This window comes from Mobula hypostoma, chromosome 7 (genome assembly GCF_963921235.1).
Source record: "Mobula hypostoma chromosome 7, sMobHyp1.1, whole genome shotgun sequence".
Lineage (NCBI taxonomy): Eukaryota > Metazoa > Chordata > Chondrichthyes > Myliobatiformes > Myliobatidae > Mobula > Mobula hypostoma.
Window position 1 is genome coordinate 139,335,012 of NC_086103.1, and position 27,477 is coordinate 139,362,488.

The following is a 27,477-nucleotide window of genomic DNA, read 5'->3' on the forward strand; positions in this document are numbered from 1 at the left end:
CTGGAATGTGGATCGAGGGTTGATCCTGAAACCTCTGGCATGACTTTATGCAGCTCACCCAGGTGTGCATCGTATATCTGAAGATCATCTTTCTTTCTTTCTCTTCTAATTCAGAGAGTCTCAGAAATTTATAAAGGTTGTGACAGCTAGTGTTGCACTTAAGTGGTGTTAGCTTGGACAGAAATGTGGAGACGACTGATTTGACTTTGATAAGATTGACATAATTTCCTTGCAATTAAAGATTGATTTCATTAAACTTTATTAATAATTCTGACAAACAAGCAATGTCATGCCTAAAATTCTTGAGTTGATTACTGAATGAAGCATTCAAGTCTTCAAAGAATTGTATCACAGTTTCAAAAAGTGCATAAAAGCATTTTAGGCAGTCTCCTTTTGAGAGCCATCTGACTGTGTGTAACAGCAAGTGTTCAAACTGTTCATCATTCTCAATACAAAATCTCGAAATAGTGGAGATTGAGAGCATGGAACTTGATTTTATTTGCCACTGTGATAACAGTACTTAATAATTTGTGCAGCTGATCACTTGGGATTTTTATGACAGGATGTTGTCTGTGAATTACCCAGTGAATATGTCAGGTACAGCTTTCTTCGGTAGTGTCCTGTCATTGGTAGTGCCCCATCTGTTGCACAAGTAAGAATGTTGGGGAGTGCAATGTCCTTCTCTTTGAAAAGTTGCTTAGGAACTAAAATATTGACTTCCCTGTCTTATCTATTTCTAGTCCTCTTGCAAATAACAACTCTTGAACCATGGTTTTATCTTTTATGAAGCATACATGGTGAAGTTGATTTATCAACTGCAAATTAAACTCTATTGTCCTAAGTATGTTGCACAATGTGTCTTTCACATTCTCAGACATTTCATCTATTCAACTTTGAATAGGGTTGTCACTATGTGGAATTGCTTAAATTATTTGGTCCGGTGACTTAGGCAAAACCGTATTCAGAACCTCCTTTACTGCTGGAAGAATCAGTTCTCCCATTGTATGGGGCTTTCCAGATTTAGCAATTAGCAATGAAATGCATAAAGCAATAAACCATCGTTTTGTTGTGAAGTGCTGGCAAACGCGTTTTGAAGTGTTTTCCATTTCTGAAAGATTAAGTGAAGTGACTTAAAATAAGCCTGGCAGCATCTATGGAGAAGAGTAAACGGTTGACGTTTCGGACTGAGACCCTTCATCAGGACTGGAAAGGAAGAGGAGAAATGTCTTCCTCCTCTAACTTCTCCTCTTTCCTTCCAGTCCTGATAATGAGTCAGCCATAGCCGTCAACTTGTTTACTCTTTTCCATAGATGTTGCTTGGCCTGCTGAGCTCCTCCAGCATTTTATGTGTGTTGCTTTGGATTTCTAGCATCTGCCAATTTTCTTATGTTAAATAAGCCAAGTCCTCATTTGCTTTATCAGAGTATATTCTTTTGAAACGTTCAAGGAGCCTGGACAGTTTCATTGCCTCATTTGAAAAAATCTTTTCAAACAACAGACATTCTTCCCTCTCGTCTTCTGCAACCTCAGACCACCTCTTTGGTTCCTAATTGTAGAAAGTGGGAGCTCTGCTACTCAGTAAGAATCCACCACCAAAGCCAAAGTCAAAGGATAGTAATGAGGACTTCCCAAGAGGTTTGGCACGTCCACATCTGTGCCAGTGTCCCAAGTGATTATGAATGGTAATCATCTTTCTGGCCAAAATTTTATAAACCACTGTGATCATATGACATGTTATCCTAGATCACAGGTTCCCAACTGGAGTCCTTGGACCCCTTGGTTAATGGTAGGGGTCCATGGCATAAAAAAAACGTTGATAATAGACATTGTGATGACTCTGGTTTTTAACTAGATATTCCCGTATAATCTATAATTCATAGAGGGAAATAGGCAGTTAGGATTTTAGGTCAAGACTCTTCATCTGGACTGTCCAGGTGATTCCAAGTGAAAGGTCTTGACCCAAAACATCAACTGTCCATTTATATGCATAGATGCTGCTTTACTCACTATGTTCCTTAAGTTGTTTCGTGTGTTGCTCCAGATTCCAGCATCTTCTGTATCTTGTGCCCCCAATCCATAATTTTATATGTGCATTTATGGTGGAAAATGTGCAAGGATATTTTTAGGGGCTCAAGGAGAAGGCATGTGTACATTCTCTTTCTTTAAAAGGAAAGATTCCTTGCTCAGTTTTCATCATTCCAACTATGATAGGCAAGTAATTTAATTCGTAAGTTTCAGTATGAATGGTGGAAGTTTCTCTAGTCATATTTTTAAAGTAGTGTTACTGGGTATGTTAATAGACTTGATTTTAACAAACATTTCTGTAATTTCTTCAGATGATCCAGCATCCAGTGTCCTTGTGAAACTGGTTGTAAATCTCCTGCAACTGTGTAAGTCTGCTATCTATCACCCTGCTGGAAAAGATATATTAGGTGAGTGTTTAATCAGCCGAAGATTCAATGAGTGATGTGGGGTGGGAGGGGGAGGAGATTGATCCCTGTTGTTAGGCTTCATGGAGAACCATACACAAGCACAGTATCAGAGAGCTAGAAACTCTGTCATTCAGAGGTGACACTTTAAATTTACTGACCAATTTTCATGTATATTAGTTTAAAAATTGGAATATGGCACTAGTTTGTTCCTATAAACTGCAATTTTAGAACTTGAAATAGTCCTTTATTCAGATTGATTAACACATACTGTGGACTCCTAGATTGTGTACTGGAGCCAACAATCTGGAAATGTTTAAGGAACCATTGGACATTACTAAGTTTTTTGAGGGGTCTTCCAGAACAAGTAAACTAACATCATAAAGCAACAACTTTATTTATGTTAAGTTAGTCCTGACGAAGGGTCTCGGCCTGAAACGTCGACTGTACCTCTTCCTAGAGATGCTGCCTGGCCTGCTGCGTTCACCAGCAACTTTGATGTGTGTAACTTTATTTATGTAATGCCTTTAACATAGTAGTATTCCAAAGGCACATCACAAGAGCACAACCCAGCAAAACTATGCCTCCCAGCTAAGCTCAAAAAATGAAGACAGATTGGGATTCAAAGTATAGAATATGTGCCACATGATGGAAAATCCAGCCTGATCTGATGGAATGTTCAGTGGTTTCAAGAGCCCTGCCTGAAATTAGTTTAAATCATCTCACTTCAATTCTTCCTTACATTAGTTGGTATAATAAAATTAAGGATGATTAACTCAAAGCCAATTCTGCTTGTGATGGCTGCTGCAGAGGATCATGTGTTTTTGAAAACTGGGACTTATATGCAGCTGATTAAACAGTTTCCTTATCCAGAGGGGTTTGACACTACCACTGGATTCAAACACTATGGGAACACCCTTTCCCTTGAAGATACTACATTACTAGTTCAAGGAGGTACAATGTTGTGTCCATGTTGCTGGGATATTCTATCCATTATGAAAAATTGTAATGCAGTTTATTGGTTGTCTGGATTGTTTAGTTTGTAATTCACATATTTGAATATATCCTTTTCATTTACATTCATTCTGTGATTTCAGAAGCTGCAGGAAAGTGCTTAGGAGAAATGGGTCCAATTGACTTTTCCACTATTGCTTTACAACATAAGAAAGATGAATTTCATTTCAAAGCAATGGAACTATTGAAAGAAAATGATTTTAAATTGGTTTTCATTCTTCTAAGTGTAATTAATAATGCCCTCATTGATCAATGGTAAGTTTTTATATGTTTAGAGATGCTAAAAACAAATCTGTTTGGGTAGCCTCTAACCTGACAGCATGAACATCAATTTCTCTAGCTTCCGGTAATTTCTACCCCCCTTCCTCCTTTTCCCTTTTTCAGTTTGTTATTCTGGTTACCCTCTTACCCTTTCTCATCTGTCACCTCCCTCTGGTTTCTCTCCTCCCGTTTTTTACCCCATGGTCCACTATCCTGTCCTATTAGATTCCTTCTTCAGCCTTTTGCCTCTTTCACCTATCCCCTCTGACCCACCTTCCCCCTCACGTAGTTTCACCTATAACCTGCCAGTTTGTAGTCCTTCCCCCCCCCCCTTCTGCTGCCTTCCTTTCCAGTCGTGTTGAAGGTATCGACTCAATGTCAGCTGTTTATTCCCCTCTGGAGATGCTGCCTGACTTGCTGAGTTCCTCCAGCGTTTTGTGTGTATTGCTCTTGCAGATCTCTAAGCTATTTGCTTTATAGCCTGCAAAATGTGCAATAATTATTTGACTAAATTTTTGTGAATTATTGTCTTTATTGTGCAGAATATTACTAAAATTTTATACCATTCTGTAGAATCATATCAGCGAGAGGCAGAGAATTGCTTTAAAGATCTAAGATCTTTAAAAATTAGTTTTATTTGTTATGATCACGTGGGTATCCTGCTGGTGCTCTGGTTTCCTCCAATATTCCAAAAAGGTGTACAGATTCAGAATTAGAATCGGAATCAGGTTTAATATCACTGGCATATGTCATGAAATTTGTTGTTTTGAAGTAGCAGTACACTGCAATACATGATAAAAAAAATCTTGAAACTACAATGAGAAATATGTGTACAAAATTAAATTAAATATGAAGTGCAAAAAGAGAGCAAAACAAATAATGAGGTAGTGTACATGGAGTCATTGTCCACTCAGGGATCTAATGGTGGAGGAGAAGAAGCTGTTCCTAAAGTGTTGAGTGTGTGTCTTCAAGCTCCTGTACCACCTCCTTGATGGTAGCAATGAGAAAAGGGCATGTCCTGAGTGATGAAGATCCTTCATAACAGATGCTGCCTTTTGAGACAACGCCTTTTAAAGATGTCCTCAATGCTGGGGAGGCTAGTGCCCATGATGGAGCTGGCTGAATTTGCAACTTCTTGCAGCTTTTTCTGATCTTGTGCAGTGTTGGTATGTTGGGCCCAGGATAGATCTTCAGAGATGTTGACACCCAGGAACGTGAATCAGATCACCCCTTCCACTGCTGATCCCTCGATGAGGACTGATTTGTGTTCCCTCGACTTCCCCTTCCTGAAATCCACAATCAATTCCTTGGTCATGCATTGAGTGCAAGGTTGTTATTGTGATACTACTCAAACAGCTGATCCATCTCACTCCTGTATGCCTTCTTGTTGCCATATGAAATTCTGCCAACAGTTGTGTCACCAGCAAATTTAAAGCATTTGAGGTGTGCCTAACCACACAGTCATGGTTGTAGAGAGAGTAGAGCAGTGAGCTTAACACACATCCATGAGGTGCAACAGTGTTGATTGTCAGTTAGGAGATGTTATTTCCACTCTGCACTGACTGGTCTCCCCATGAGGAAATCAAGGATCCAGTTGCATAGGGTTACGGTTAGGGTTGGTGAGTTGTGGGCGATGCTGTGATGGCACTGGAGGCAAATGATAGGCTTGTTTGTACATGATTCTATTTAATGATTTATAATGTGAATCCATGTATGCGTAATTGTATTTCCAAGGCAAAGTCTTGATTTTCCATTGTGGATTTTCTATTGTAACTATTCACCCAGTGTTAGAAATAATCATCTGGAACTCCATTTAGTTAACTTTTAATAATGCCCTAATTCTCTAGCACACAATTATTAAAATGTCATTCACCATGTTAATAAAGGACAAAACATAATTTTATGACTCTTTACTACATAATAGTATTGCATCTTTTGCTTAAGGTCAGACACCCTGAGCCAATAGACTGGTCCTGGTCTTATTTTCCATCTGGCATAGTTTGCATTTGTTGTTTGATTGTTTGTGGTTTTTGTATTGCTATATTTATACTCTATTCTTGGTTGGTGCGGCTGTAACGAAACCCAATTTCCCTTGGGATCAATAAAGTATATCTATCTATCTATCTATCTAAATGAATAACATAACCTTTGAAAACCAACACCAGCTTGACTGGAAAGTAATTCTGTGTTACGTACTCAAAGAATGCAGTCTGTAGTTGGCCATAGTTTCATGCTGGTAAAAGTTATTAAGGGATTAATATGCATTCTACTCTAAGGCAGGAAATAGAATTCACTGAAATTTGGAATTTTTTAAAGACTTGCTAAAGAATTCCAATTTGTTCTCTAAATGTGGATGATACCAACATTAGTGGGCTTGCAACGTTGACAGGTTTAGTGGTGGAGGAATATTTGTCGTAGCTTTGACTTGTGTTGATGGCAAAGCCTGTCAACCCTTACAGCCTCCTCACTTGACAATTTCTAGCTTATTGTGGCATTTGCTAATTCCCTATATTTATAGAAGGAAAAAAAATTGCAGAACATTTGTTTATTTTGGCATCCTGAGGTTGATTTGGTTAGCTGAATCTCTTTAAAACTAGGCTTCCTTTTTAAAAATAATGCCTGACTAATGAGACATTAAGTTACTATGTGATACAACGTGCTGAAGCAAAATGGTTTTAATTCACATTGTGCATCACTTTGGAATTTCAACTTTGCCATTTAGCGGGGATTAGGCAGAGCAGAGTCTAGCCTTTTATGTTTTTATTCTCCTTTCAACCAAAACTCAGTGATTTGTGAACCTGAAGTGATCTTCCTCACCAGTCTGAGGAGCTTCTTAAGTATCATTCTGTAGAACTTTAGATACAAACACCAATGTTCTGTACCATGGAAGCAAATTTGGATTTTTCTTTCTGCACTTGGTCTGTTACCAATTTAAAGCATAATCCTTGCAGGCAGAGGGAATTGGAGGGACAGTCAGCTCAGAGCAATCCCAGTCTAAACTTGCCAGCCATCCAGTTCTGAGTGAGTGATAAAATGTCCGAACACGTTGCAGTTCCATCAAAAGAATGTAATGAGTACTTTCTCAGGAGCTATTCGTGTAGAAGACTGCACAGAGTTAGATGTCTGATAAGGAAATATCCAATGTTAAAGGGAAAAGAAATCCAGGTTATTTATATGCATTTTATATTATATTTAAGGATGTAATGACCCTGCTTTCACATTATATGCCTTCCTGTTCTTTTCTGCCAGTATTGATGTTCGCTATGCAGCTGCTAAATGTGCGAAGAATATACTCGCTACTCAAGCAGGCTTCCAGTTCTGGGAGCTGAGTAAGAAAAATCCCAATGGTCCAGATCCCATGCTAATGTATTTGCAACCATTCCGAACACCCAAGAAGAAGGTAATTATTCAGCTTCATATATGTTAGTAGAAGCAGAACTGTGATCTGATCTGAAGCAAAATGTTATCTGATAAACCGATGGCAGCTCTACCGCCAAGCTTTCTTCTTTAGTATCATTTTATTGGTTTTCCCATAGGCCGCTTCAAACTGCCTATAATTTTCTGATTGAATTTTTTTCAATAGTTATTTGTAGTAATGTTTTTCATGTGTTAAAAGATGTCTAGTCTTCCTTTGTGACAAGGCTAAATTCTCTTTTTTCAGTTTTCCTTTTAACCTCTTGTAAAGGAGGAAAGGATTTTTTCTACAGTTTTGAATACTTTCTATATTTGCTTGACCTTCCCTGTTGCAGAAACAGTTTTTTTAAAAATAATAACTTTATCCATTACATCAAGCATTAGCCATTGGTTCTATAGTGCACCTTTTCTATGGTATCAATATCCCTTCTTTAAAAGGGCACTTAAGATGCACCTATTATTCCAGTAATGATCTGTGAGGTTCTTATGCTGATTTATCATGCAAATTCTGTTCTCAGTGTCCTACTATAGAACTCCCACGATCCTTTTGCAGCATTTTGGTGTTTTTCCATATAGGTTCCCATAACCTTAAAAAATTTTATTTTTATTGTGTCTTCTAATTAATCCTTATTGCACTTTGCTAATGCACAATTTTCTTCATTGAAAACCAATTGAAACTTGTTTTCACATCTTAAAAATTGATCATGAGTAAAGTAGTGGAAGGCTGCTTGTTGCCATAATGTAACAGCCTACAGTAATTTTAACTCAACCATAACCTGTTCCAAACCAAACATTTGTGATACTTTTTTCACAAAATCTTTAAAATGATTGTGTGAATTATTTGAAATTTCAACTTCTGCATAAAATAGTTGAATATAAACTGGTAGTTTTTTGAATTAATGGTTTATAAACCATTTTGTAAATCTTATCATTTGTTGACATAGGCTTCTGAGTCGCCAGTAGTTAGCAGATCCAGTCCTTCTGAAAAGCTTGATGATGGCTGTTTGTGGATACCTCAGGGTGCAAACCATGACACATGGGTAAAAACATTAACCTGTGCACTATTAGACAGTGGAGGTGTGAAAAGTGAAGTTCTTCGGTTAATAAAGCCGCTGTGTGAGGTAATCTGAATCTTGGTGATTATTTTGTGCCTTTGTGTGAAATGTATATTTAATTATCAGCGTTTCATCAATACATAATTAGTGGAATAATAAGCAAAATATGATTTTATAACTCAGTTAATATGAATGAGGGTTACACCCTTGTTGTTTTGCCACCCTCAGTTTACTAGCTACTGGGCAAACAGCAACTTGAGACGAAAGAAATGCTGGCAAAAGTGATTAATAGGGGTATTGGTCAGTAGGTTTATTCACAAAATACACTAATTAGATCACCAGAAAATGATGCCCAGTTAATAACCGATCAGATTGACATGAGACCGTGCATGTTTTGGTAATAAAGATTTTATTTGTGTCTATTTCTGTTTCAATTGTTAATGCTGATGACCTTCTTGAGAATTTAGGTAATCAGAAGGAGAGTTTATCTCAGTTCAAATAACCAGCTCATTAAAACATACTGATGAGAGCAGCAAGTTGGTTCAGTGCCTCAGTCTTCCTCCAAGTCATTTCTCTGATTAAGCTGGTTATACTCACCATTGAGATATTTAACGAATTGACATACTCTTTTCATAAGGCACTGAAAGTCAACTTCACAGTTCATTTTTCTCAAAGAGACTCCTGGTGGGGAAGTGAACTCTGTTTGAGATACATGCTTCACTTTTCTGGTCTAGGTCTGTGGTCAGTAGAATGATGTTTAAACTAAGTATTTGAGCCAGACTTACAAATTGTGACACCTTGACCCCATAGACAATAAATATTTGCATTTCAACTGTTATATCATTGAAAATACATGAAAATTGTAGGAGATATAGGTTTCCTAATTAGTTGCAGAGTGCTTTTTGGTAGCTGTCGCCGGAGAGGTTACTGGTTCAAGTCGCTACTGTCGGAGAGGCTGCTGGTTCATGTCACTTTCCTCGGTGAGGCCGCTGGTTCGTGTCGCCTTCCTCAGTGAGGCCACTGGTTCGAGTCACCTTCCTCGGTGAGGCCGCTGGTTCGTGTCGCCTTCCTCGGCGAGGCTGCTGGTTCGTGTCACTTTCCTCGGTGAGGCCGCTGGTTCGTGTCGCCTTCCTCGGCGAGGCTGCTGGTTCGTGTCACTTTCCTCGGTGAGGCCACTGGTTCGTGTCGCCTTCCTCAGTGAGGCCACTGGTTCGAGTCACCTTCCTCGGTGAGGCCGCTGGTTCGTGTCGCCTTCCTCGGCGAGGCTGCTGGTTCGTGTCACTTTCCTCGGTGAGGCCACTGGTTCGTGTCGCCTTCCTCAGTGAGGCCACTGGTTCGAGTCACCTTCCTCGGTGAGGCCGCTGGTTCGAGTCACCTTCCTCGGTGAGGCCGCTGGTGCGAGTCACCTTCCTCGGTGAGGCCGCTGGTTCGAGTCACTGCCGTCAGAGAGGCTGCTGGTTTGAGTTGCTGCCCTTGGACGGGCTGCTGGTTTGATTCACCACCATCAGAGAGGCTGCTGGTTTGAGTTGCCGCCCTTGGAGGGGCTGCTGGGTCGTGATGTTCTCAGAGATGTTATCAAAAATCTGAGATTTATTGATTGAACTGTAGTTCAAAGTAACTGTAGTTCATATTGGCTTCTCTCAATTCTATGTGTTAATCTTTTCATGTTCTCGCCTATTCTTTCTTGTTGCCAATTGGTGGGCTGGCGGATTGGGTGATCTGTTAGTTTCTGTGTGAAGGAGGGATTGGAGTGGGGTTTGGGGTTTGTGAGTTTTTGTTTCTTTTTCTTTATCTTTTTGTGTGGGGGGATTGATGTTTTTCTTTCAACTACTTATATGGTTTTCTGTAATCTATTGCTATCTGGAGAAGAGACAAATTTCAGAGTTATATTCTGCATAGTTTGATAATAAAATGAACCTTTGAACCTTTAATAAATATCAACAAGAGACCATTGTAGTAAAGATATTCAGTGTACTTGTGCTTTTATACAACAGTAGTTCCTCACTTCCGAGAGAAATAGCTGACATTCTTAAATCACAGTGCTGTTTTGTATATTAATGCCATTAGATAATTCTGAAGTGATTAAGAGGCAAGATAGTGGCAGTGACAAAATTAGTTAAACCATAATACTGAGAAAACTCAACTAATATTGTTTGCAACACACATAAAAGTTGCTGGTGAACGCAGCAGGCCAGGCAGCACCTATAGGAAGAGGTACAGTCGACGTTTCAGGCCGAGACCCTTCGTCAGGAGGGTCTCGACCTGAAACAATATTGTCAGGAAAACAATGTTGTTTTCTGTTCAGCCTGAGTAGTCTGTGCTCTAAACAGATTATTCAGTATTTATGTACATTAATGTGTTGGCGCGTGGCCAAGTGGTTAAGGTGTTGGTCTAGTGATCTGAAGGTCGCTAGTTCGAGCCTCAGCTGAGGCAGTGTGTTGTGTCCTTGAGCAAGGCACTTAACCACTAATTGCTCTGCGACAACACCGGTGCCAATCTGTATCAGTCCTAGTGCCCTTCCCTTGGGCAACATTGGTGGCGTGGAGAGGGGAGACTTGCAGCATGGGCAGCTGCTGGTCTCCCATACAACCTTGCCCAGGCCTGCGCCCTGGAATCCTTCCATGGCACAAGTCCATGGTCTCACGAGACTAACAGATGCCTATTATGTACATTAATCAGTGTTGTTTTGAAATTCACAATTGAAATATCATGATTGTTTTGCTGAGTAGCTCTAAGTGCCCCAGTTACCAAATGTATACCCAGTTTTTCTGTAATTAGTTACTTCACTATTGCTCAGTGACTTAATTAACAAAACCTGTACTTTGTTCTATATTTATTATAGATTTAGCAGAGCCAAGAATTTGCAGTTTCCTATTTGAAAACTAATATTTTGAAAGTCACAGTTAGCACTGGGTTCTGAACTTTTAAAAACTTATATGCAGATTTATACTTCATACATTATAATTCTGAATTTGATTTTGTTAATGGTTGTTAACTTATTTCATCAGGTGAAGGCTGACTTCTGCCAGATGGTCCTACCATACTTGATCCATGACATTCTCCTTCCTGGCGATAATAATTGCTGGCAGGAGTTGTTATCTAACCACATTCAAAGTTTCTTTAATATGTGCTGTAGAATAGGATCAACCTCTAGCCGATCCACTACACCAGCTATGGACTCAGGTAAATAGATTTGGGGTGCGTTTGCTGAGAAAGGTATTTCAATAATATTTGGATTTGCATGCGTGAATCAGTTTAAAATATTTTAGAAAGTAAGCTAATGCTTGTAGGAAACCTTGGATAATTAACTAATAATGCCTACCACCTTGTTATTTTGAGTCAAAGAAAACTACAGAATATAAGCAAGCCCTTTTAATCAATGCCGAATTCTTAATCTGCCTAGTTCCATCAAGATGTCCCAAATCATAGCCCTGTATATCTCTCTAATCCATGTACGTATTCAAATTTCTTTTAAATGTCTAGCTCACACAACCTCAGTGGAAAAATCCTGCTTGCATTTATCCTATCTATAACCCTCTTCAGTTTCCTACACTTTAAGGAATAAAGTCCCAAACTATTCAACCTTTCCCTATAACTCAGGCCCTCAAGTCCTGGCAATATCCTTATAAATGTTGTCAGCACTCTTTCAATCTTATTGACTTCTTTCCTATAGGTACTATAGGTGACCAAAACTGCCCACAATGCTCCATATTAGACCTTACCAATGTATTATGCGATTTCAACATAGCATCCCAATTCCTGTACTCAGTACTTTGATTTATGAAGGTCAATGTGCCAAACCTTTATGACCTTATCTACCTGTGACACAACTTTCAAAGAATTATGGATCTGTATTCCCAGATCCTTCTGTTCTGGCACACTCCTTGGTGCCCTACCGCTCACCATGTAAGTCCTACCCTAGTTTGTCCTTCCAAAGTGCAACACCTCACACTTGTCTGCATTAAATTCCATCTGTCATTTATCAGCCCATTTTTCCAGCTGGTCCAGATCCCACTGCAAACTGAACAGTCTTGATCAACCTCCCATGCAGGAACTTATTATATCTGTAGGAGCCTTTGGGATTCTCCATCACTTTGTCTGCTAGAGCAATCTCGGATCTTCTTTTAGCCCTCCAGATTTTCTTCTTAAGTGTTCTCTTCCATTTCTTATACTCCTCAAGTACTTCATTTGTTCTTGCCTGCCTATACCTGCTAAACATCTCTTTCTTCTTCTTAACATAAAGCTAAGCCACCAATCCATTGCAGACTGTGTCATGCAAAAAGTTCACCTTGAGTCTGCTCAGTTTGTTTCAAGGAAAAGCCTGTATCACTGCTGTCTACTGGGTATTCCTAGTCCAGAATTGTAATTGGCAGAACGAGCACAACATCACACAGGTTGTTCACGTATGTCGTCAGGTACATGTTGGCCCATCTGTGGGAGAATGTATAGTTCTCACATTAGCCTACTCAATTACTTCAGAAACCACAAGTTCGTGGAAGCAAGTGATCCTTGATCTCTAGGACTGCGTAAGAAGAAACTGCTGCCTCTATGTTTAAGGATGTAGAACTTTTCTCCTTGGCTTCACATCTTCCATTATTTTGCCAGGAAAAACACATTTACCAAAGATGATGCAATGGTCCACCTCAACAGTTATCTCAGAATAGAAATGTTACCACTTATTAAGTCATCAACAAAGTAACTATTCCTCTAAAAGTAATCCTTTCTGATTAAATATACAAAAATATATTGTTATTTATAAAATCCTCAGCTGTTTAGATGTTGGGGTCTTCTTTGCCTTCAAATGTTTGTGGCTTGGCCCTGTCATTATCACCAGATATATCTGATAATAATATTTCTAAATGGCTGTAAACTGCTGTGAGTACAATCCATTAGTTGTGAAAGGTGTTGCAACTTAAAGCTTTTCTATATTTCCATTTGCTTAAACTGTTTTATTACTTTTTCAGAAACAGACAGCCTTCCCCAGGGATATATGGATAAAGCCTCTCGGCGCACAATGCTGGCGGTGGTCAATTACTTACGCAAGCAAAAAAGGTCTCAACAAAATTAGTTCATGTTCTTTTAATTTAGGAAGCAGGAAGTACTAAAATGACACAACAGGTCTTTCGCCATCTGAAGAAGAAAAGTTCATCAGCAAAAATGCTGTAACTCGTAAGAAAGCTTCAGTGAATGGCTGTGGCAAAAGTATTAAACTGAATTTATTTCTCAGATTGTTACCGGAATGAATTACCTCAATGTCAAATCACAGTGATTTTGATTTAATGTTGCCATCAATGCCATCATATTCTTTGAGTTAATAACAACTTAATTGAATTAGTTTAATTTTAAGTATTTGATATGAAGACTTCATGAGAAGCTGTTTCATTCATTTGATGTTTTCTTATTCTAGACATCAGCTGAGCACTGTTTGGGATGACAACTTCTGGCTAGATCTGAATTACCTGGAGGTTGCTTTGACAGCCCAGTCATGTGCAGCTCATTTTACAGCCTTGCTTTATGCAGAAATCTATGCAGATAAAATCAGATCTGAAGAAGAAGAGTTGAAACGGTACTGGTTTTAAGTTGTAGCAAGTAATACAAGGTCATTATTTAGTATGAACTGTGCTGTGTCCATGTCTGACAATTTATCTTAAATATAAAATAACACCATTTTAAACTTTACCATAGTGTGCAAAGGCTTCACTCAATCAATGTTAATAGATTGTTTGAAACAAATATAGGTATTTTGATTGGCAGCTTTCTGTTTTGGTTTGGCATCTATTTAAATTCATCTGGATTCTCTTTTGAGTGTATGGTCTCAGAGCACGGAGTGGATAATTGATGCTCACGTGATTTTTCTGCTATACACAGTATGGTAGACAATTAAAGGATACAGTAATAGTTTAAGATTGATTACTGAACCAGTTTGGTCTTCTTCATTCTCTTGTCAACAACTGAGGGAGACGTTTAAAAGTGGAGAAGCAGGCAGTTTTATTCAGCCTGTTAACTGAATGTAAGGCAGAGAGGCATAGATAGAGTAGACAGACAATACCTTTTTCCTAGGGTTGAAATGTCTAATACCAGAGGGCATGCATTTCAGGTGAGGGGGTAATTTTAAAGGCAATGTGAGGGGCAAGCTTTTTTTTATATACAGAGAGTGGTGGGTGCCTGTGATGGTGGTATAGACAGATACATTAGAGACTTTTAAGAGAGATTTAGACACATGAATGTGAGGAAAATGGACATTGTGTGAGCAGAAGAGATTAGGTAACCATTTAGTTATTGATTCAATTGGTTTGGCACAACATTGTGGGCTAAAAGTCCTGTTCCTGTGCTGTACTGTTCTATGTTCTATGTAAAGTCAGTAGCTAAAGTGAAAATGAAGGAGATCACTGGATTCACCCTGATACATGAACAAGAAGAAATAGTAAGCTGGTATTTGCCTCAAGGTGTGCATTCTAAGTGTGATATCAAGTAATTCTGGAAAAGAAACATAAGAACAGAAATTCCCCAAGTGTTGTTTTTCAAAATTCACCCAGTGGCTGGTTGTAGTCAGGTGGGATAATCTATAACAGAATGCTACAACAGAGAAACAGGGAACTCGTGCTTCCAGTGTGGAAAGAGTGGTTGGTGGGAATAGTATGGCACAAGATAGTATTTACAAAGAGATAAATTATGTTCAGAGCAGAACTATTGTGGGGAGGATAGAACATGGTTGATGGCTTTGGGTAGTAATTTAAGGGAAATGCAATTAACAGACACATCGCAGGTCATTTATAGTGAAGATTGCAGCGTCAGAGTGAAACAGTCCCGACCCAGGTATAAAGCCATAATAGCATTTACCTTACCTTCAAATTTTTTATGCTTGATTTCTCTAAGTTTAAAGTTTGTTCAAATGGTATGCACCCAATTGAAGATCATAGTAAAAGATGCTATGGTAACACAATGTATGTTTAAAGAACTGTTTATGGTACTTAGGGGTTCTTACAAAGCAGCTCGCAGCTTAAAGTCTGATGAAAGCAGCCAAGAGCTAACAGTCTCCAGCTTGAGCAGCAAAAGCAGAGAAGAAACGGGGATTGGCTTACAGGTACATAAATGTCCCTTCCCTCTTTCCTGCAGCAAACTGTCCAGCAAGAACTTAATCACCTGTATTTCATTTTCCATTGTAGCAGTGCAATCTATGAATAATAGATTGGTTTGAGTTATAGAACACTACAGCACAGAAGCAGGCCCTTTGGCCCATCTAGTCTGTGCTGAACCATTAATCTGCCTAGTCCCATCGACCTGCACTCGGACCCTGGCCCCTCATATCCCTCCTGTCCCTGTACCTTTCCAAATTTCTTTTAAATGTTGAAATCAGCCCCAACCCCACATCCACCACTTGTGTTGGCTGCTCGACCACACTCTCACCAACCCTCTAGGTGATGAAATTCCCCCTCATGTTCCCCTTAATTATTTCACCTTTCACCCTTAATTAAGACCTCTAGTTGTTGTCTCACCCAACCTCAGTGGAAAAGCTTGCTTGCATTTATCCTATCTATACCCCTCATAATCTCAAACCTCCCTGCAATCTTCTACGTTCTAGGGAATAAAGTGTTTCCTATTCAGTCTTTCCCTATAACTAAGAGCCTCAAATCCTGGCAACATCCTTGTAAATTTTCCCTGCACTCTTTCTATCTTATTTACTTCTTTCCTGTATATAGGTTACCAAAACTGCACACAGTACTCCAAATTAGGCCTCACCAATTGTTTATATATTTTCAACCTGACATCCCAACTCGTGTACTCATTATACTGATTTATGAAGGCCAGTGTGCTAAGAGATCTCTTTACGACCCTGTCTACCTGTGACACCATCTGCAAGGATTAATGGATCTGTATTCAGTGATCTCTCTGTTCTGCTCCACTCCTTAGTGCCCTAACAGTTAACATGTAGGTCCTACCCTGATTTGTCCTCCCAAAGTGCAACACTGACACTTGTCTGCATTAAATTCCATCTGCCATTTTTCTGCCCATTTTTTCATCCGGTCCAGATCATGCTGCAAGCTTTGGTAGCCTTCCTCCCTGTCTGCTGCACCCCTTATCTTGGTGTCATCTGTAAATTTGCTCATATAGTTGACCACATTATCATCCAGATCATCAATACTGTAGATGACAAACAATGGACTCAGCACCAGTCCCTGCAGCACACCACTAGTCACAGACCTCCAGTCATACAGACAACCATCTACTACCACTCCCTGGCTTTTTCCACAAAGCCAATGTCTAATCTAGTTTACTACCTCATACTGAATGGCAAGTGACTAGACCTTCTTGATAACTTTTTTGAAAAACTCTATTAGATTCTGTCGTACAACTTACGATGCACAAAGACTAACCCTAATCAGTCCCTGACTATCCAAATACTTATTTATCTTGTCCTTAAGAATACTTTCCAATGACTCCCACAACTGATGTCAGGCTCACCGAACTATCATTTCCTGGCTTATTCTTAGAGCCTTTCTTAACAACAGAACAACATTAGCTATCCTTCAATCCTCTGACACCTCACTTAAGTTTAAGGTGTGTTAAATATCTCTGCTAGGGCCCCTGCAGTTTCTGCACTGGCTTCCCACAAAGTCCGAGGGGACAGCTTGTTGGGCCCTGGGGATTTATTCACCCTAATTTGCCTCAAGGCAGCAAACACCTCTTCCTCTGTGTTCTGTATGGGATCCATGAAGTCAATGCTGCTTTACCTCATTTCTGTAGACTCTGTGTCTGTCTCCAGAGTAAATACAGATACAAAAAATCAATTTAAGATCTCCTTCATTTCTTTCTGCTCCACCCATAGATTACCACTCTGATCTTCCAGGGGACCAATTTTGACCTTTCTATCCTTTTGCTCTCAATATATCTGCAGAAGCCCTTGAGATTCTCCTTCACCTTATCCACTAGAGCAACCTCATGTCTTCTTTCAACCCTCCTGATTTCCTCCTTAAGTGTGCTCTTGCAATTCTCATACTCCTCAAGTATCTCACCTGTTCCCTGCCTGCGTATACTTGTTATGTATCTCCTTACTTTTCTTAACCAGGGCCTCAATATCTCTTGAAAACCAAGGTTTCCTAAGCCTGTTACCTTTACCTTTTGTTCTGATGTTTTGTACTCTCAGAATTTCACTTTTGAAGGCTTCCCATTTACCAAAGACACCTTTGCCAGAAAACAATCTATCCCAGTCTACACTTCCCAGATATCTTTCTGATACCATCAACATTGGCCTTTCTCCAATTTAGAATTTCAACCTGAGGACCAGACTGATCCTTTTCCATAATTACCTGGAAACTAATGGCATTATGATCACTAGATGCAAATTGTTCCTCTACATAAACCTCTGTGACCTGCCCTGTCTCATTTCCTAATAAGAGATCTAGTATCTCATCCTCTCTAGTTGGGATGTCGATATACTGATTAAGGAAATTTCTTTGAACACATTTGACAAGTTCTTTGTCGTCCAGCCCTTTTATAATATGGAAATCCTAATCAATATGTGGAAAGAAAAGCACCCTATTACAACCTTGTGCTTCTTGCAACAGTCTGCGATCTCTCTACCAATTTGCTCTTCTAAATCCTCCGGACTGTTGGGTGATCTGTAATATAATCCCATTAATGTGGTCATCTCTTTCTTATTTTTCAGTTCCACCCTTATAGTCATAATAAATGAGCTCTGCTGTCTGTTCTGTCTGTGGACTGCCTTGACATTTTCTGTTACCCCTTAATGCTACCCCTCCCCCTTTAATCCCTCCTACACTATCACATGTAAGACAACAGAACCCTGGAACACTGATCTGACAGTCCTGCCCCTCCTGCAACCAAGTTTCACTAATAGCTACAATGTCATAATTCCATGTGCTGATCCATGCCCTAAACTCAAACCACCTTTCTGACAATATTCATTGCATTGAAATGTACACAGCTCAGAACATTAGTCCCACCATGCTCAACTATTTGATTCCTGACCTTGCAGATAGGCTTAACAACATCTGTCTCCACAACTTCTCCACCATCTGTTCTGGCTCTTTGGTTCCCATTTGCCTGCAAGTCTAGTTTAAATCTCCACCCCTCATGCAGCGCTAATATTCCTTCCCAGTAGGATATTAGTCCTCCTCCAGTTCAGGTGAAAACCATCCCTTCTGTACAGGTCCCACCTCCCTGGAAGAGAGCCCATGATCCAAAAATCCGAAACCCTCCCCGCTGTACCAAGTCCTTAGCCATGAGTTGATCTGTATGATCTTCCTATTTCTGGCTTCATTAGCACTTGGCATGGGTAGCAGTCCTGAGATCCCAACCCTGGTGGTCCTGTCCTTAGCAGCTAATTTCCTGAATTCACTTTGCCAAACCTTTTTACCCATCCTACTCATATCATTGGTACCGACAGAACCAGGACTGCTGACTGTTCAAAATTAATCATCAAAGCATGTATAATATATACAACCTTGAGATTCGTCTCCTTACAGGCAGCCATAAAACAAAAAAAAACCACACCAATACAACCCATTAAAAAAAGACCAGTAAACACCCAATGTGCCAAAAAAAGACCAAATCATGCAAACAATAGAAAATAAGCAAATAACAGTCAGCACTAAAGTTCCTGAAAGTGAGTTCACAGCCACGAAGCCAGTCATCTCTGCAGCTAGTTCAGGAGCCCATGAGTTGCAGGCCACAGCCTCAGTTCAGTGCAGAGTTGAGTATAACTCACAGAGCAGCGAGCTAAACACCAGCCTGTCCCTTGCCTCCAGCTCCAATACCCTGGCCTTTTCAATCTGGCCCAGTGTTTAAATTAGACTCCATCCTCACTCTCAGACCCGGGTCCCACAACCTCAGATCAACCCATATTCAACCTTTCCAATTTGGCACGGCACTTAAATCAGTCAAACATCAGCTCATTACTCATTCTCAGACCTGAGCCCCAACCCTTCCCTCAGATCTGCCTTCAAGTCCACTTCAGCAATGGTTAAATATTAGCATGTTCCCCCTCTCCGGCCCGCGCCCCGCCGCCTCTATTTGGCCCATACATGCCATAATCATCCATTTAAGATGCTAAGCTTATCCTCCCTTTTAAGAATGCTGTGGACTCAATCTGAGGTGGCCCTGACCCTGGCACCCACCCGGAAGGCAACAAATGATTCAGGAATTCTCATTCTCATCCATAGAACTCCCTTTCTGTCCCTCTAACTAGTGAATCCCTTATCACAACAGCTCCCCTCTTCTTCCCGCTTCTCTCTGGTTGGTCATTTCACCCCCTCCCCCCTCCCCCCCCCCCCCAAGAGTATCCAAAGCGGTATACTTTTGGAACAGCCACAGGCGTACTCTGTACTGGCTGCTTATTCCCTTTCCCTTCTGATAGTCACCCAGGAACCTGCCTCCTGCACCTTAGGAGTGACTGCCTCTCTGTGGCTCCTATCTATCACCTCCTCATTCTCCTGTATGAGCTAAAGGTCATCGAACTGCTGCTCCAGTTCCTTAATACGGTTTCTAAGAAGCTGCAGCTCAATGCACTTTGTGCCAATGTATAGTCGTTATCAGGGAAACCGGAGGTCTACCAAAGTTACTAATCTCACACAAGGAACGTACCACTAACTCTGAACCCATTCTCAGTGCACTAGCTATGTACTAACAAAGAAAAAAAACTTACTGGAAACTTACTTAGAGCATGCGCCTGTGCTTATCGGAACCTGTCGAGCCAAAGCTGGACCACTCTAATACTGCCCCACTCACACAATGAACACGCCAATTACACCTCCCTTCTGTTTAAAAATAAAACTCCTGCTCTGCAAGATGTTGCTCTTTCACTCGCTTCTTCAAAACAGTGACAGATACAGTAATGCAGTGATTGAGTGAATGCAAATATATAAACAAGAATTCACAATCCCTTGCCACAGTTATTGTATCCCATTAATTTGAACCTATCATGACTACAGTGAGAATTATGTTTGACTGATCGTTGCACCTTGCACATGTAACTAAAATTCAATGATCAATATGTATCTGCTTCTTGATTTCTCCCTGTGCCTCCCTGAAACTCTCCAGATCTTCCTCCCATTGCTTCCATCCTGATTCTCCTGGTTTTGTTCCCTTTCACAGTCTTGGAGCAGCCCTTCCCATTGCTTTCCCATTAACAAGATGTATTGAACACTACTTTGTTATTCCTTTTATTTTTGCACTATTTATTTGTTTTATATTTTACTGTAATTTTGTTTATTGAGACACAGCACAGAATAACCCCTTCCAGCCCTTGAAGCTGCATTGCCTAGCAATCCTCCAAGTTAATCCTAGCCTAATCATTTGACAATTTACAACGACCAATTAACCTACCAAACGGTACGTTTTAGGACTGTGAGAGGACACCCACGCAATCATGGTGAGAACATATAAAATGCTTACAAGCAGCGGTGGGATGTCTTGAACTGTACTGCTGCCGTAAAACAATAAATTTTGCATCATATATAAATCAGTGATAACATAACTGATTCTGAGGTTTCAGCACCTAGGCCGTACCATTAGGTAGCCCTTCAGTCAGCTAGTCTTTTAACTTTCTAAACCTTTAAATAAAGGAAAGTAAGGGGAGTCTTTGGGAGGTCAAAACACTTCAGGAAATCACATTACTGCATCAGAGAAGTAAGAGCTTAAAGGATATTGTTCATGTTTAAACTATTGTGTTTTTCAACAGGAATTGCTAATTGAGGTCTACAGAAGTATCGGAGAACCTGATAGTTTGTATGGTTGTGGTGGAGGGAAGATGTTACACCCACTTGCTAGGTAAAATCTGATTTAATGATATTACTCACTATGAATAACTGATTTTGTTACATTCTGTATTCATTCTCTCATTTCTCTTTTGATTGTTTAGAGCTCCTACCACACTCACTAGGTTGTGCTACTTGGATGCAGCAGTTTTAATCACCAAAACTTCACTTAGCCATAGCTGCCTGTTGTTTATTTGATTTGGGATCAGTAAGTTGACTGCCAGACGCCTAAGATTGAGGGCCATTAGAGCACAGGTGTTGAACTACTGTGTACTGATTATGATTACAATGTGTTATAGGTCCAAGGATGAAGGTAAGTAAGTTGTGTGCCTAAGCGTAATGCTGTACTATTTGGACCATGACAGGTGATCCCAGGACTAGATGCCCCAGTTTCCCTGCAGTGATCCAAAAGGAGCATAAGATAGTGAATGAACCAAGTTCACCATATGTAGCAATCATGTCAAAGGTGTGGGGGGGAACCAGGGCCAAAAACCAGGATGTACCTTATCAAATTTCTGGATCGATGTGAACCTTCGCAGAAATTATTATTGTTGTGTTTTCTTGGGGGGCATTTTTTTTTACTTGAATGATGCTGAATGAAAGAGCACTGTGCGATTGAATTTCTAGACATACATTTTACCATCTATCAGGCAGGCTGTTCACACTAATCCAAAGCACCGTTTGAAAATCAGCCAGTACTCTAGTCATTTTTTTACAGTGTAGTATTGAGGTGAAAATAGTTGATAGTCTGAGGTAAGTATAAGAAGTATATGTTACATGGAAGTTTGGAAAGAGAGGATGGGACAAAAGAGGCAGATGTTGGAATCAGAAGCAAAAAACAGTATGTTGGTAGAATTCAGTGGACCTAGCAGCATCTATGGAAGCAAACGGTGCAAGTCAATGTTTTGTGTCAAGATCCTGCATCAGAACTGAGAAGGAAGTGGGACAAAGGTTTGAAATTGCTTAATACTGGATTATAGATATAAATTTTCAACAATGCTAATTTGATTGGTAAATAGCCTTTCTTGTGTTTCACACAGGTGGAAGTTACACGGTTACAGCAATGTCCTTTGAATGCTGTTGTGCACTGGATATCCTTATCACAACTGAGCTTGTTGTCAACAAAACTTCCTAATCATTGCATGCTTCAATTCAAAAGATTGTGTGTTGCTGTATATGATTTGTGGCACGCCCTCTTAATAAACCTTGCAGCTTCCACCTAAAACGTACAGTATTCCATTAAAAGGTTCAAATATTTATTGCAATGTGCTGACTAAAATAAACTTGGCAGAAATAATGCAGCAAAAGAAGGCAGACATCCCACCCTGCAAAAACTCATTTCAGGGAGGTAGCACCATCAATTTGCGGGAGACTTCCGGGAGAGGTGGGATGTGTGCAATAGAGTAGCAGCTGGCCAGCCAGTTTAAATAACGTTAGCTATGCTAATGAATGAATGTCACCTGTTAAACTCACCTCAACACGTCTTTTACAGTCTTAACCCACCATGGGCAATAGAAAAGTCACTGTTGCAAACAGTGCAGCGAGCAACACTGTCATTATTTTGACCCCTATTAGGCAGGGGTACACTTTAGTGTAGTCTAGGGTGACATACGTTTTATATTTTTTTGGAACACTGCAATGGCGCGCTCTCTCTCTCTTTCGTGGTTGCTCGCGCGCTCTCGCTTGCTTTCTCTCTCACTCGCTCTCTCTCCCTCTCGCCTTCACGCGCTCTCGCTTTCTCGCTCTCTCTCGCTTGCCTTCGCGCGCTCTCTCTCGTGGTCGCTCTCGCGCTCTCTCTTGCTTTCTTTCGCTCGCTCTCAAAAAAATTGATTTCTGTGATATTGTATATAATTTGCAGGCATCAGGGAGCCACTATTAATATGCAGGAGACTCCCGGAACTTCCGGGAGAAGTGGGATGTCTGAGAAGGAAGTGTTGCTGATAATGTTGAGTGGTTTACAAAGCCTTCTCAGTACCATTGCTAATTAGATCCACCATGTACATTTAACTATACAGTGTGATCACAGTGGTTGTTGCTGTAATTTTAGAAAGGCCTGGTCACGATATAGTATATCCAAGACATTGTATACCCATATTACAAAAACAGAGATTGTCAGGGTCATATATTATGACATCTGCTTCAAGGCTGGAGCCAATATTGTAGATCATTAACCTATTGTTTTTAGAATTGCTGATCAGAGCCTGCAGCCTGAGGGGATAACAAAACTGTCAGCTTCTAACTTTTCCATAAGCCTAAAGAAACACTTTCAGCAGCTTTATCATTAATTCCTTTGTGTACCATGCTAACCTATTGATGAATTATGCGTGATCTCCAGTAATGGAGCAAGGAATTTCTTATATTTAAAATGAATGCTATAACTTAGCATTTCTTAATGTTATGTATTATGTACATATGTAGAAGCTAATTTCACTGTTATGGGTGACTTGATGGGAATCTTCAATTGGGTTTTTTTTCATTGAATTAATTGGAGGAAGAAGGGGAGTAAATCAAATGAATACATTAAATCACAAGACTAGCAGAGGACATGAGAAAAAAGTACTTAGAGATGGTTGTAGAGGAATTGTAATTATACAGTGGAATAACGGAAAATAGATATATAGTTGGAAGCAAGCAGGAAGATTGAAATGGATTTATAAAACGATGGGAATAGCATTGTCTTAATTGTGTATGCATTTGTGCTGAGTAATTCTGGAGCATCAAAATAGAAGTTGGTGGCAATATAACTGAACTTAAGATACACAGTTAACACTTATCATGCATACAAGAAAATTTACTCTTTTGGAGAAACTAGTTACAAACAATATGCAGTAGACAATTTATCACAAATAATTTCAGAAGAAAGTAATCCTACTTTGTTTACTATTCACATTATTAACTTAATATTTTGCTCTTCAATGTAACAGAGTTCGAACATATGAGCATGAAGTGCTATGGGATAAGGCTCTTGTAACATATGACATTGAAAAGAACCTTCCTGTCTCTACACGGCAAGCTGGTATTGTCCAGGTAGGATTTATTTCATATGGGTCTTAACACTAGTGCTAAACATGCACTAAATTACTGTAACCATGATAACTGCTTGGCTCAGAATATGAAAAGTCGTAAATTTACCTGCAGGTTTTTCATTCAGAAAACTTGCAGAGAATTTTAGGGAACATTTCTAAGACCACCCATTCTGTGGTTGAGTATAGCTTTCACATTTTGAATAATTTTGTAATAATTTATTCAATAATCATTACCAAACTAGAATGAAACACTTTCAGACTAGTTACTCTTTCAATTTTCATCTCATCAGCAACAAAAGATTAAAGTCCTCACTCTGAGAGTTAGAAAAAAGATGAGAAAAGAAGGGTGAGCATTTGCATAGAGTCTTCTTTATTCTCAGAATAATCAAACCACTTTAGAGCCAATAACACTTTTTAAAGTGTAATCACAGTGGTGAAAACAGCACCCAATTTATGCACAGGTTCATGACGACCATTTAGTCAGTTTTAGCAAGGGATTGTAGATTAAGATTACATTATACACTTTTACCCCTTCTCTAATGTCACTTCCACATCTAAACATGGTCACTGCTTGGCTTATTTGAGGGTTGCAGACTAGAGAGTGGGTGGCAGTACACTTAAAAAGCTGCCATAAAAAGTGAAAGCTATATCAATAGAAAAAGAGAAAGGATTGGCACAGTAGAGAAGCTTCAAGTGTAACGCTATTACAGCACCAATGGCCCGGGTTCAATTCCACTGTTGTCTGTTTCCTCCAGGTGTTCCAGTTTCCTCCCACCTGCCAAAAACATGGGTAATTGGTCTCATGATGCAATTGGCCAGCATCGGCTTGTTGGTCTGCAAGGGCCTGTTATAGTGCTGAATCTTTAAATTAAAAAATACATTAGTCATGTCTTTGGAGGTAATTACCCTGCTAAAGGATGTTTAGAATGCCAGAAAAGAATGCAAAGAAAATTCTCATCCAGAAAGTAATATCTCCAGTGTAAGACACTTATTTGAGTGTCAGTCTAGGTTTTAGTGTTCAAATCTCAGGAAAAGAAGACATTTCCTGGCCTTCTTACATTCTTCATCTATTAGATAAGATTCTGAGAATCCTACATCACCAGGATATGCTTGGCCTTTGAAGACAGCAGGTAGTGGCAGAGGGATGTTACTCTGACTGCAGGTCTGCAAGAATCAGTGCTGGGACCTTTGTTGTTTGTGATAAATTAGGCAACAATGTAGATAGATAGGCATCCGTTAGTCTCGTGAGACCATGGATTTGCGCCTTGGAAGGTTTCCAGGGCACAGGCCTGGGCAAGGTTGTACGGAAGACCAGCAGTTGCCCATGCTGCAGGTCTCCCCTCTCCATGCCACCGATGTTGTCCAAGGGAAGGGCACTAGGGCCGATACAGCTTGGCACCGGTGTCATCGCAGAGCAATGTGTGGTTAAGTGCCTTGCTCAAGGACACAACACGCTGCCTCAGCTGAGGCTCAAACTAGCGACCTTCAGATCCCTAGACCAACGCCTCAACCACTTGGCCACCTACCAACACAATGTAGATGGGCTGATTATTAAGTCTGATGTAGGTCCATAGCTCACTGAAAGTGACAATTAGGAGAGGTAGATGCCTGGAACATGCCACCAGAGAAGTGCTGGAGGTGGATCCAAAGTAACATTTGATGAGCATCATTTAGACAGTGAGGGAATGGAGGGATATGGATCACATGCAAGTGGATGAAATGTTTGGATTTGTGTGATGGTTGGCACAGGCATTGTGGGCCATAGATCTGTTCTTGTGCTGTACTATATTCTCTGTTCTGTGTTAATTGCGCAGGTTGGGGGTAAAAAAACAACTAAAGTTAGAAACCTAGTGGCCTGGGAAGTCCTCAACATTAAATTCAGGAGCGAAATTCTCTGAATTTGATGGAATCAGAAGTAGTCAAATAAACACCTTTCTAGTTACAAAACAGTATAGCGCTTTAAAAATAAAGACAAGTGTCTCTTCTCCACAGTAGTGCCACCATTTCATTTTAGCATGTTCCATAACAAAAGTAGCTGAATATTATATATCTAAGAGACAAATTGGCACTTTGACATTTGCACAACATTCATTCCAAAATCATATAGAGGCCACAGTGAAACTATTGTAATCTACTTAGGAAATTAAGTAAAATCTAACATGGGCAGTTATATCGCATTGACATAACATTTATAAACCAAGTAATATAAGCACTCAGAGCACCACCTACTCATTTATGAGATGCAGACCTATTTTATTTTTATGATGTTGACAAGAAGTCTGCTTTTCTTCTCATATCTCATATATTTCTGTTCAAAATGTTCAGAGTTACTAAAACTATGAATTTGTATTTGTTTATTTTAGGCTTTGCAGAACTTTGGACTATGCCATATACTAACTACGTATCTAAAGGGACTTGAAGTTGAAAACACAGAATGGTGCGAGGAATTGCAGGAAATTCGTTTCCAGGCAGCCTGGAGAAACATGCAGTGGGATCATATTCCTCCAAGCAGGTAAATGCAAAGTTTCCTGCTACGAATAAACTGAGTTATGCTGTTCTTTAATGTAAAATGGTTTATTAAAATTGTGCCTTAATTATCATTTTCTGTGGTAAATAGACTTCAAACCAGCCAAATCCTTTGAAAATTAATTGCTAACCACCAAACTCACTTTTAGTTACAAAATACATACACAATTCACTTTAATTCTGTCAGTTACACTCAAACAGAAACCCTAGTTACATTGTGTTTGTGAGGTTCTGAATTTCATCAACTTATATTACAACAATTAAAAGTGCATCAAAAAGAGACGATTGGAATTATTGAAGATTACTAAAAGAGGTGATCCTACCCTTCCAGTACTTATATAGAATGGTATAACTGTAGTCAGAATTTGTAACTTAAACTTGGTCTTCAGACCAAATTTTATGGCTTTTACCAGTGACAAAACCATTAATTGTTGCCATTTCTCAGAAGCAGACAGAATTGTATTTTTGATTTCATATATTGGGACGACACGGTAGTGTAGCGGTTAGCATAACGTTATTACAGTCCAGTGCATCAGAGTTCGGAGTTTAATTCTGGCATCCTCTGTAAATAACTTTGTATGTTCTTCCTGTATGCGAGAAGCTTTCCTCCGGGTGCTCCAGTTTCCTCCCACAGTCCAAAGATGTACCAGTTAGTAGGTTGATTGGTCATTGTAAATTGTCTTGTGATTCGGCTAGAGTTAAATGGATGGGTTGTTGGGCAGCGCGGCCCAGAAGAGCCTGTTCCACGCTGTATCTCTAAATATATTTGGAATTCCATAAAAGTTCCAAAGGTGGCATGCAAGATGTTGCTACATAGATTATCTTTCATACAACTGGTTCACAAACAAAATACAGAGAGAAAAGTTATATTTACAATAGCAGGATATAATTATGAACTACCTGAGAGTTCATGTGTATAACTCAGCTCTTTGCAAGATGTATCAAGGTAATAATTAAGGAGACAAAAGTCAAATAT

General features: G+C 39.7%; 1 protein-coding gene across 5 annotated transcripts in view; it reads left to right on the top strand.

The window, feature by feature from the left end:
• The window catches only part of atm (ATM serine/threonine kinase), a 191,765-nt gene that overhangs the window by 108,377 nt on the left and 55,911 nt on the right, over nt 1-27,477 (top strand). For 3 of the 5 annotated variants that reach the window (XM_063054130.1, XM_063054132.1, XM_063054133.1), the window contains 11 exons: nt 2,337-2,432; nt 3,527-3,698; nt 6,954-7,104; nt 8,063-8,239; nt 11,182-11,356; nt 13,138-13,225; nt 13,581-13,739; nt 15,149-15,257; nt 20,874-20,962; nt 23,874-23,976; nt 26,339-26,487. In XM_063054130.1, coding sequence (XP_062910200.1) covers nt 2,337-2,432; nt 3,527-3,698; nt 6,954-7,104; nt 8,063-8,239; nt 11,182-11,356; nt 13,138-13,225; nt 13,581-13,739; nt 15,149-15,257; nt 20,874-20,962; nt 23,874-23,976; nt 26,339-26,487 — 1,468 coding nt within the window. Of the gene's footprint in view, nt 1-2,336; nt 2,433-3,526; nt 3,699-6,953; nt 7,105-8,062; nt 8,240-11,181; nt 11,357-13,137; nt 13,226-13,580; nt 13,740-15,148; nt 15,258-20,873; nt 20,963-21,989; nt 23,977-26,338; nt 26,488-27,477 lie in introns of those variants that run through there. The other 2 variants (XR_010018715.1, XR_010018716.1) reach the window with 2 other exon arrangements.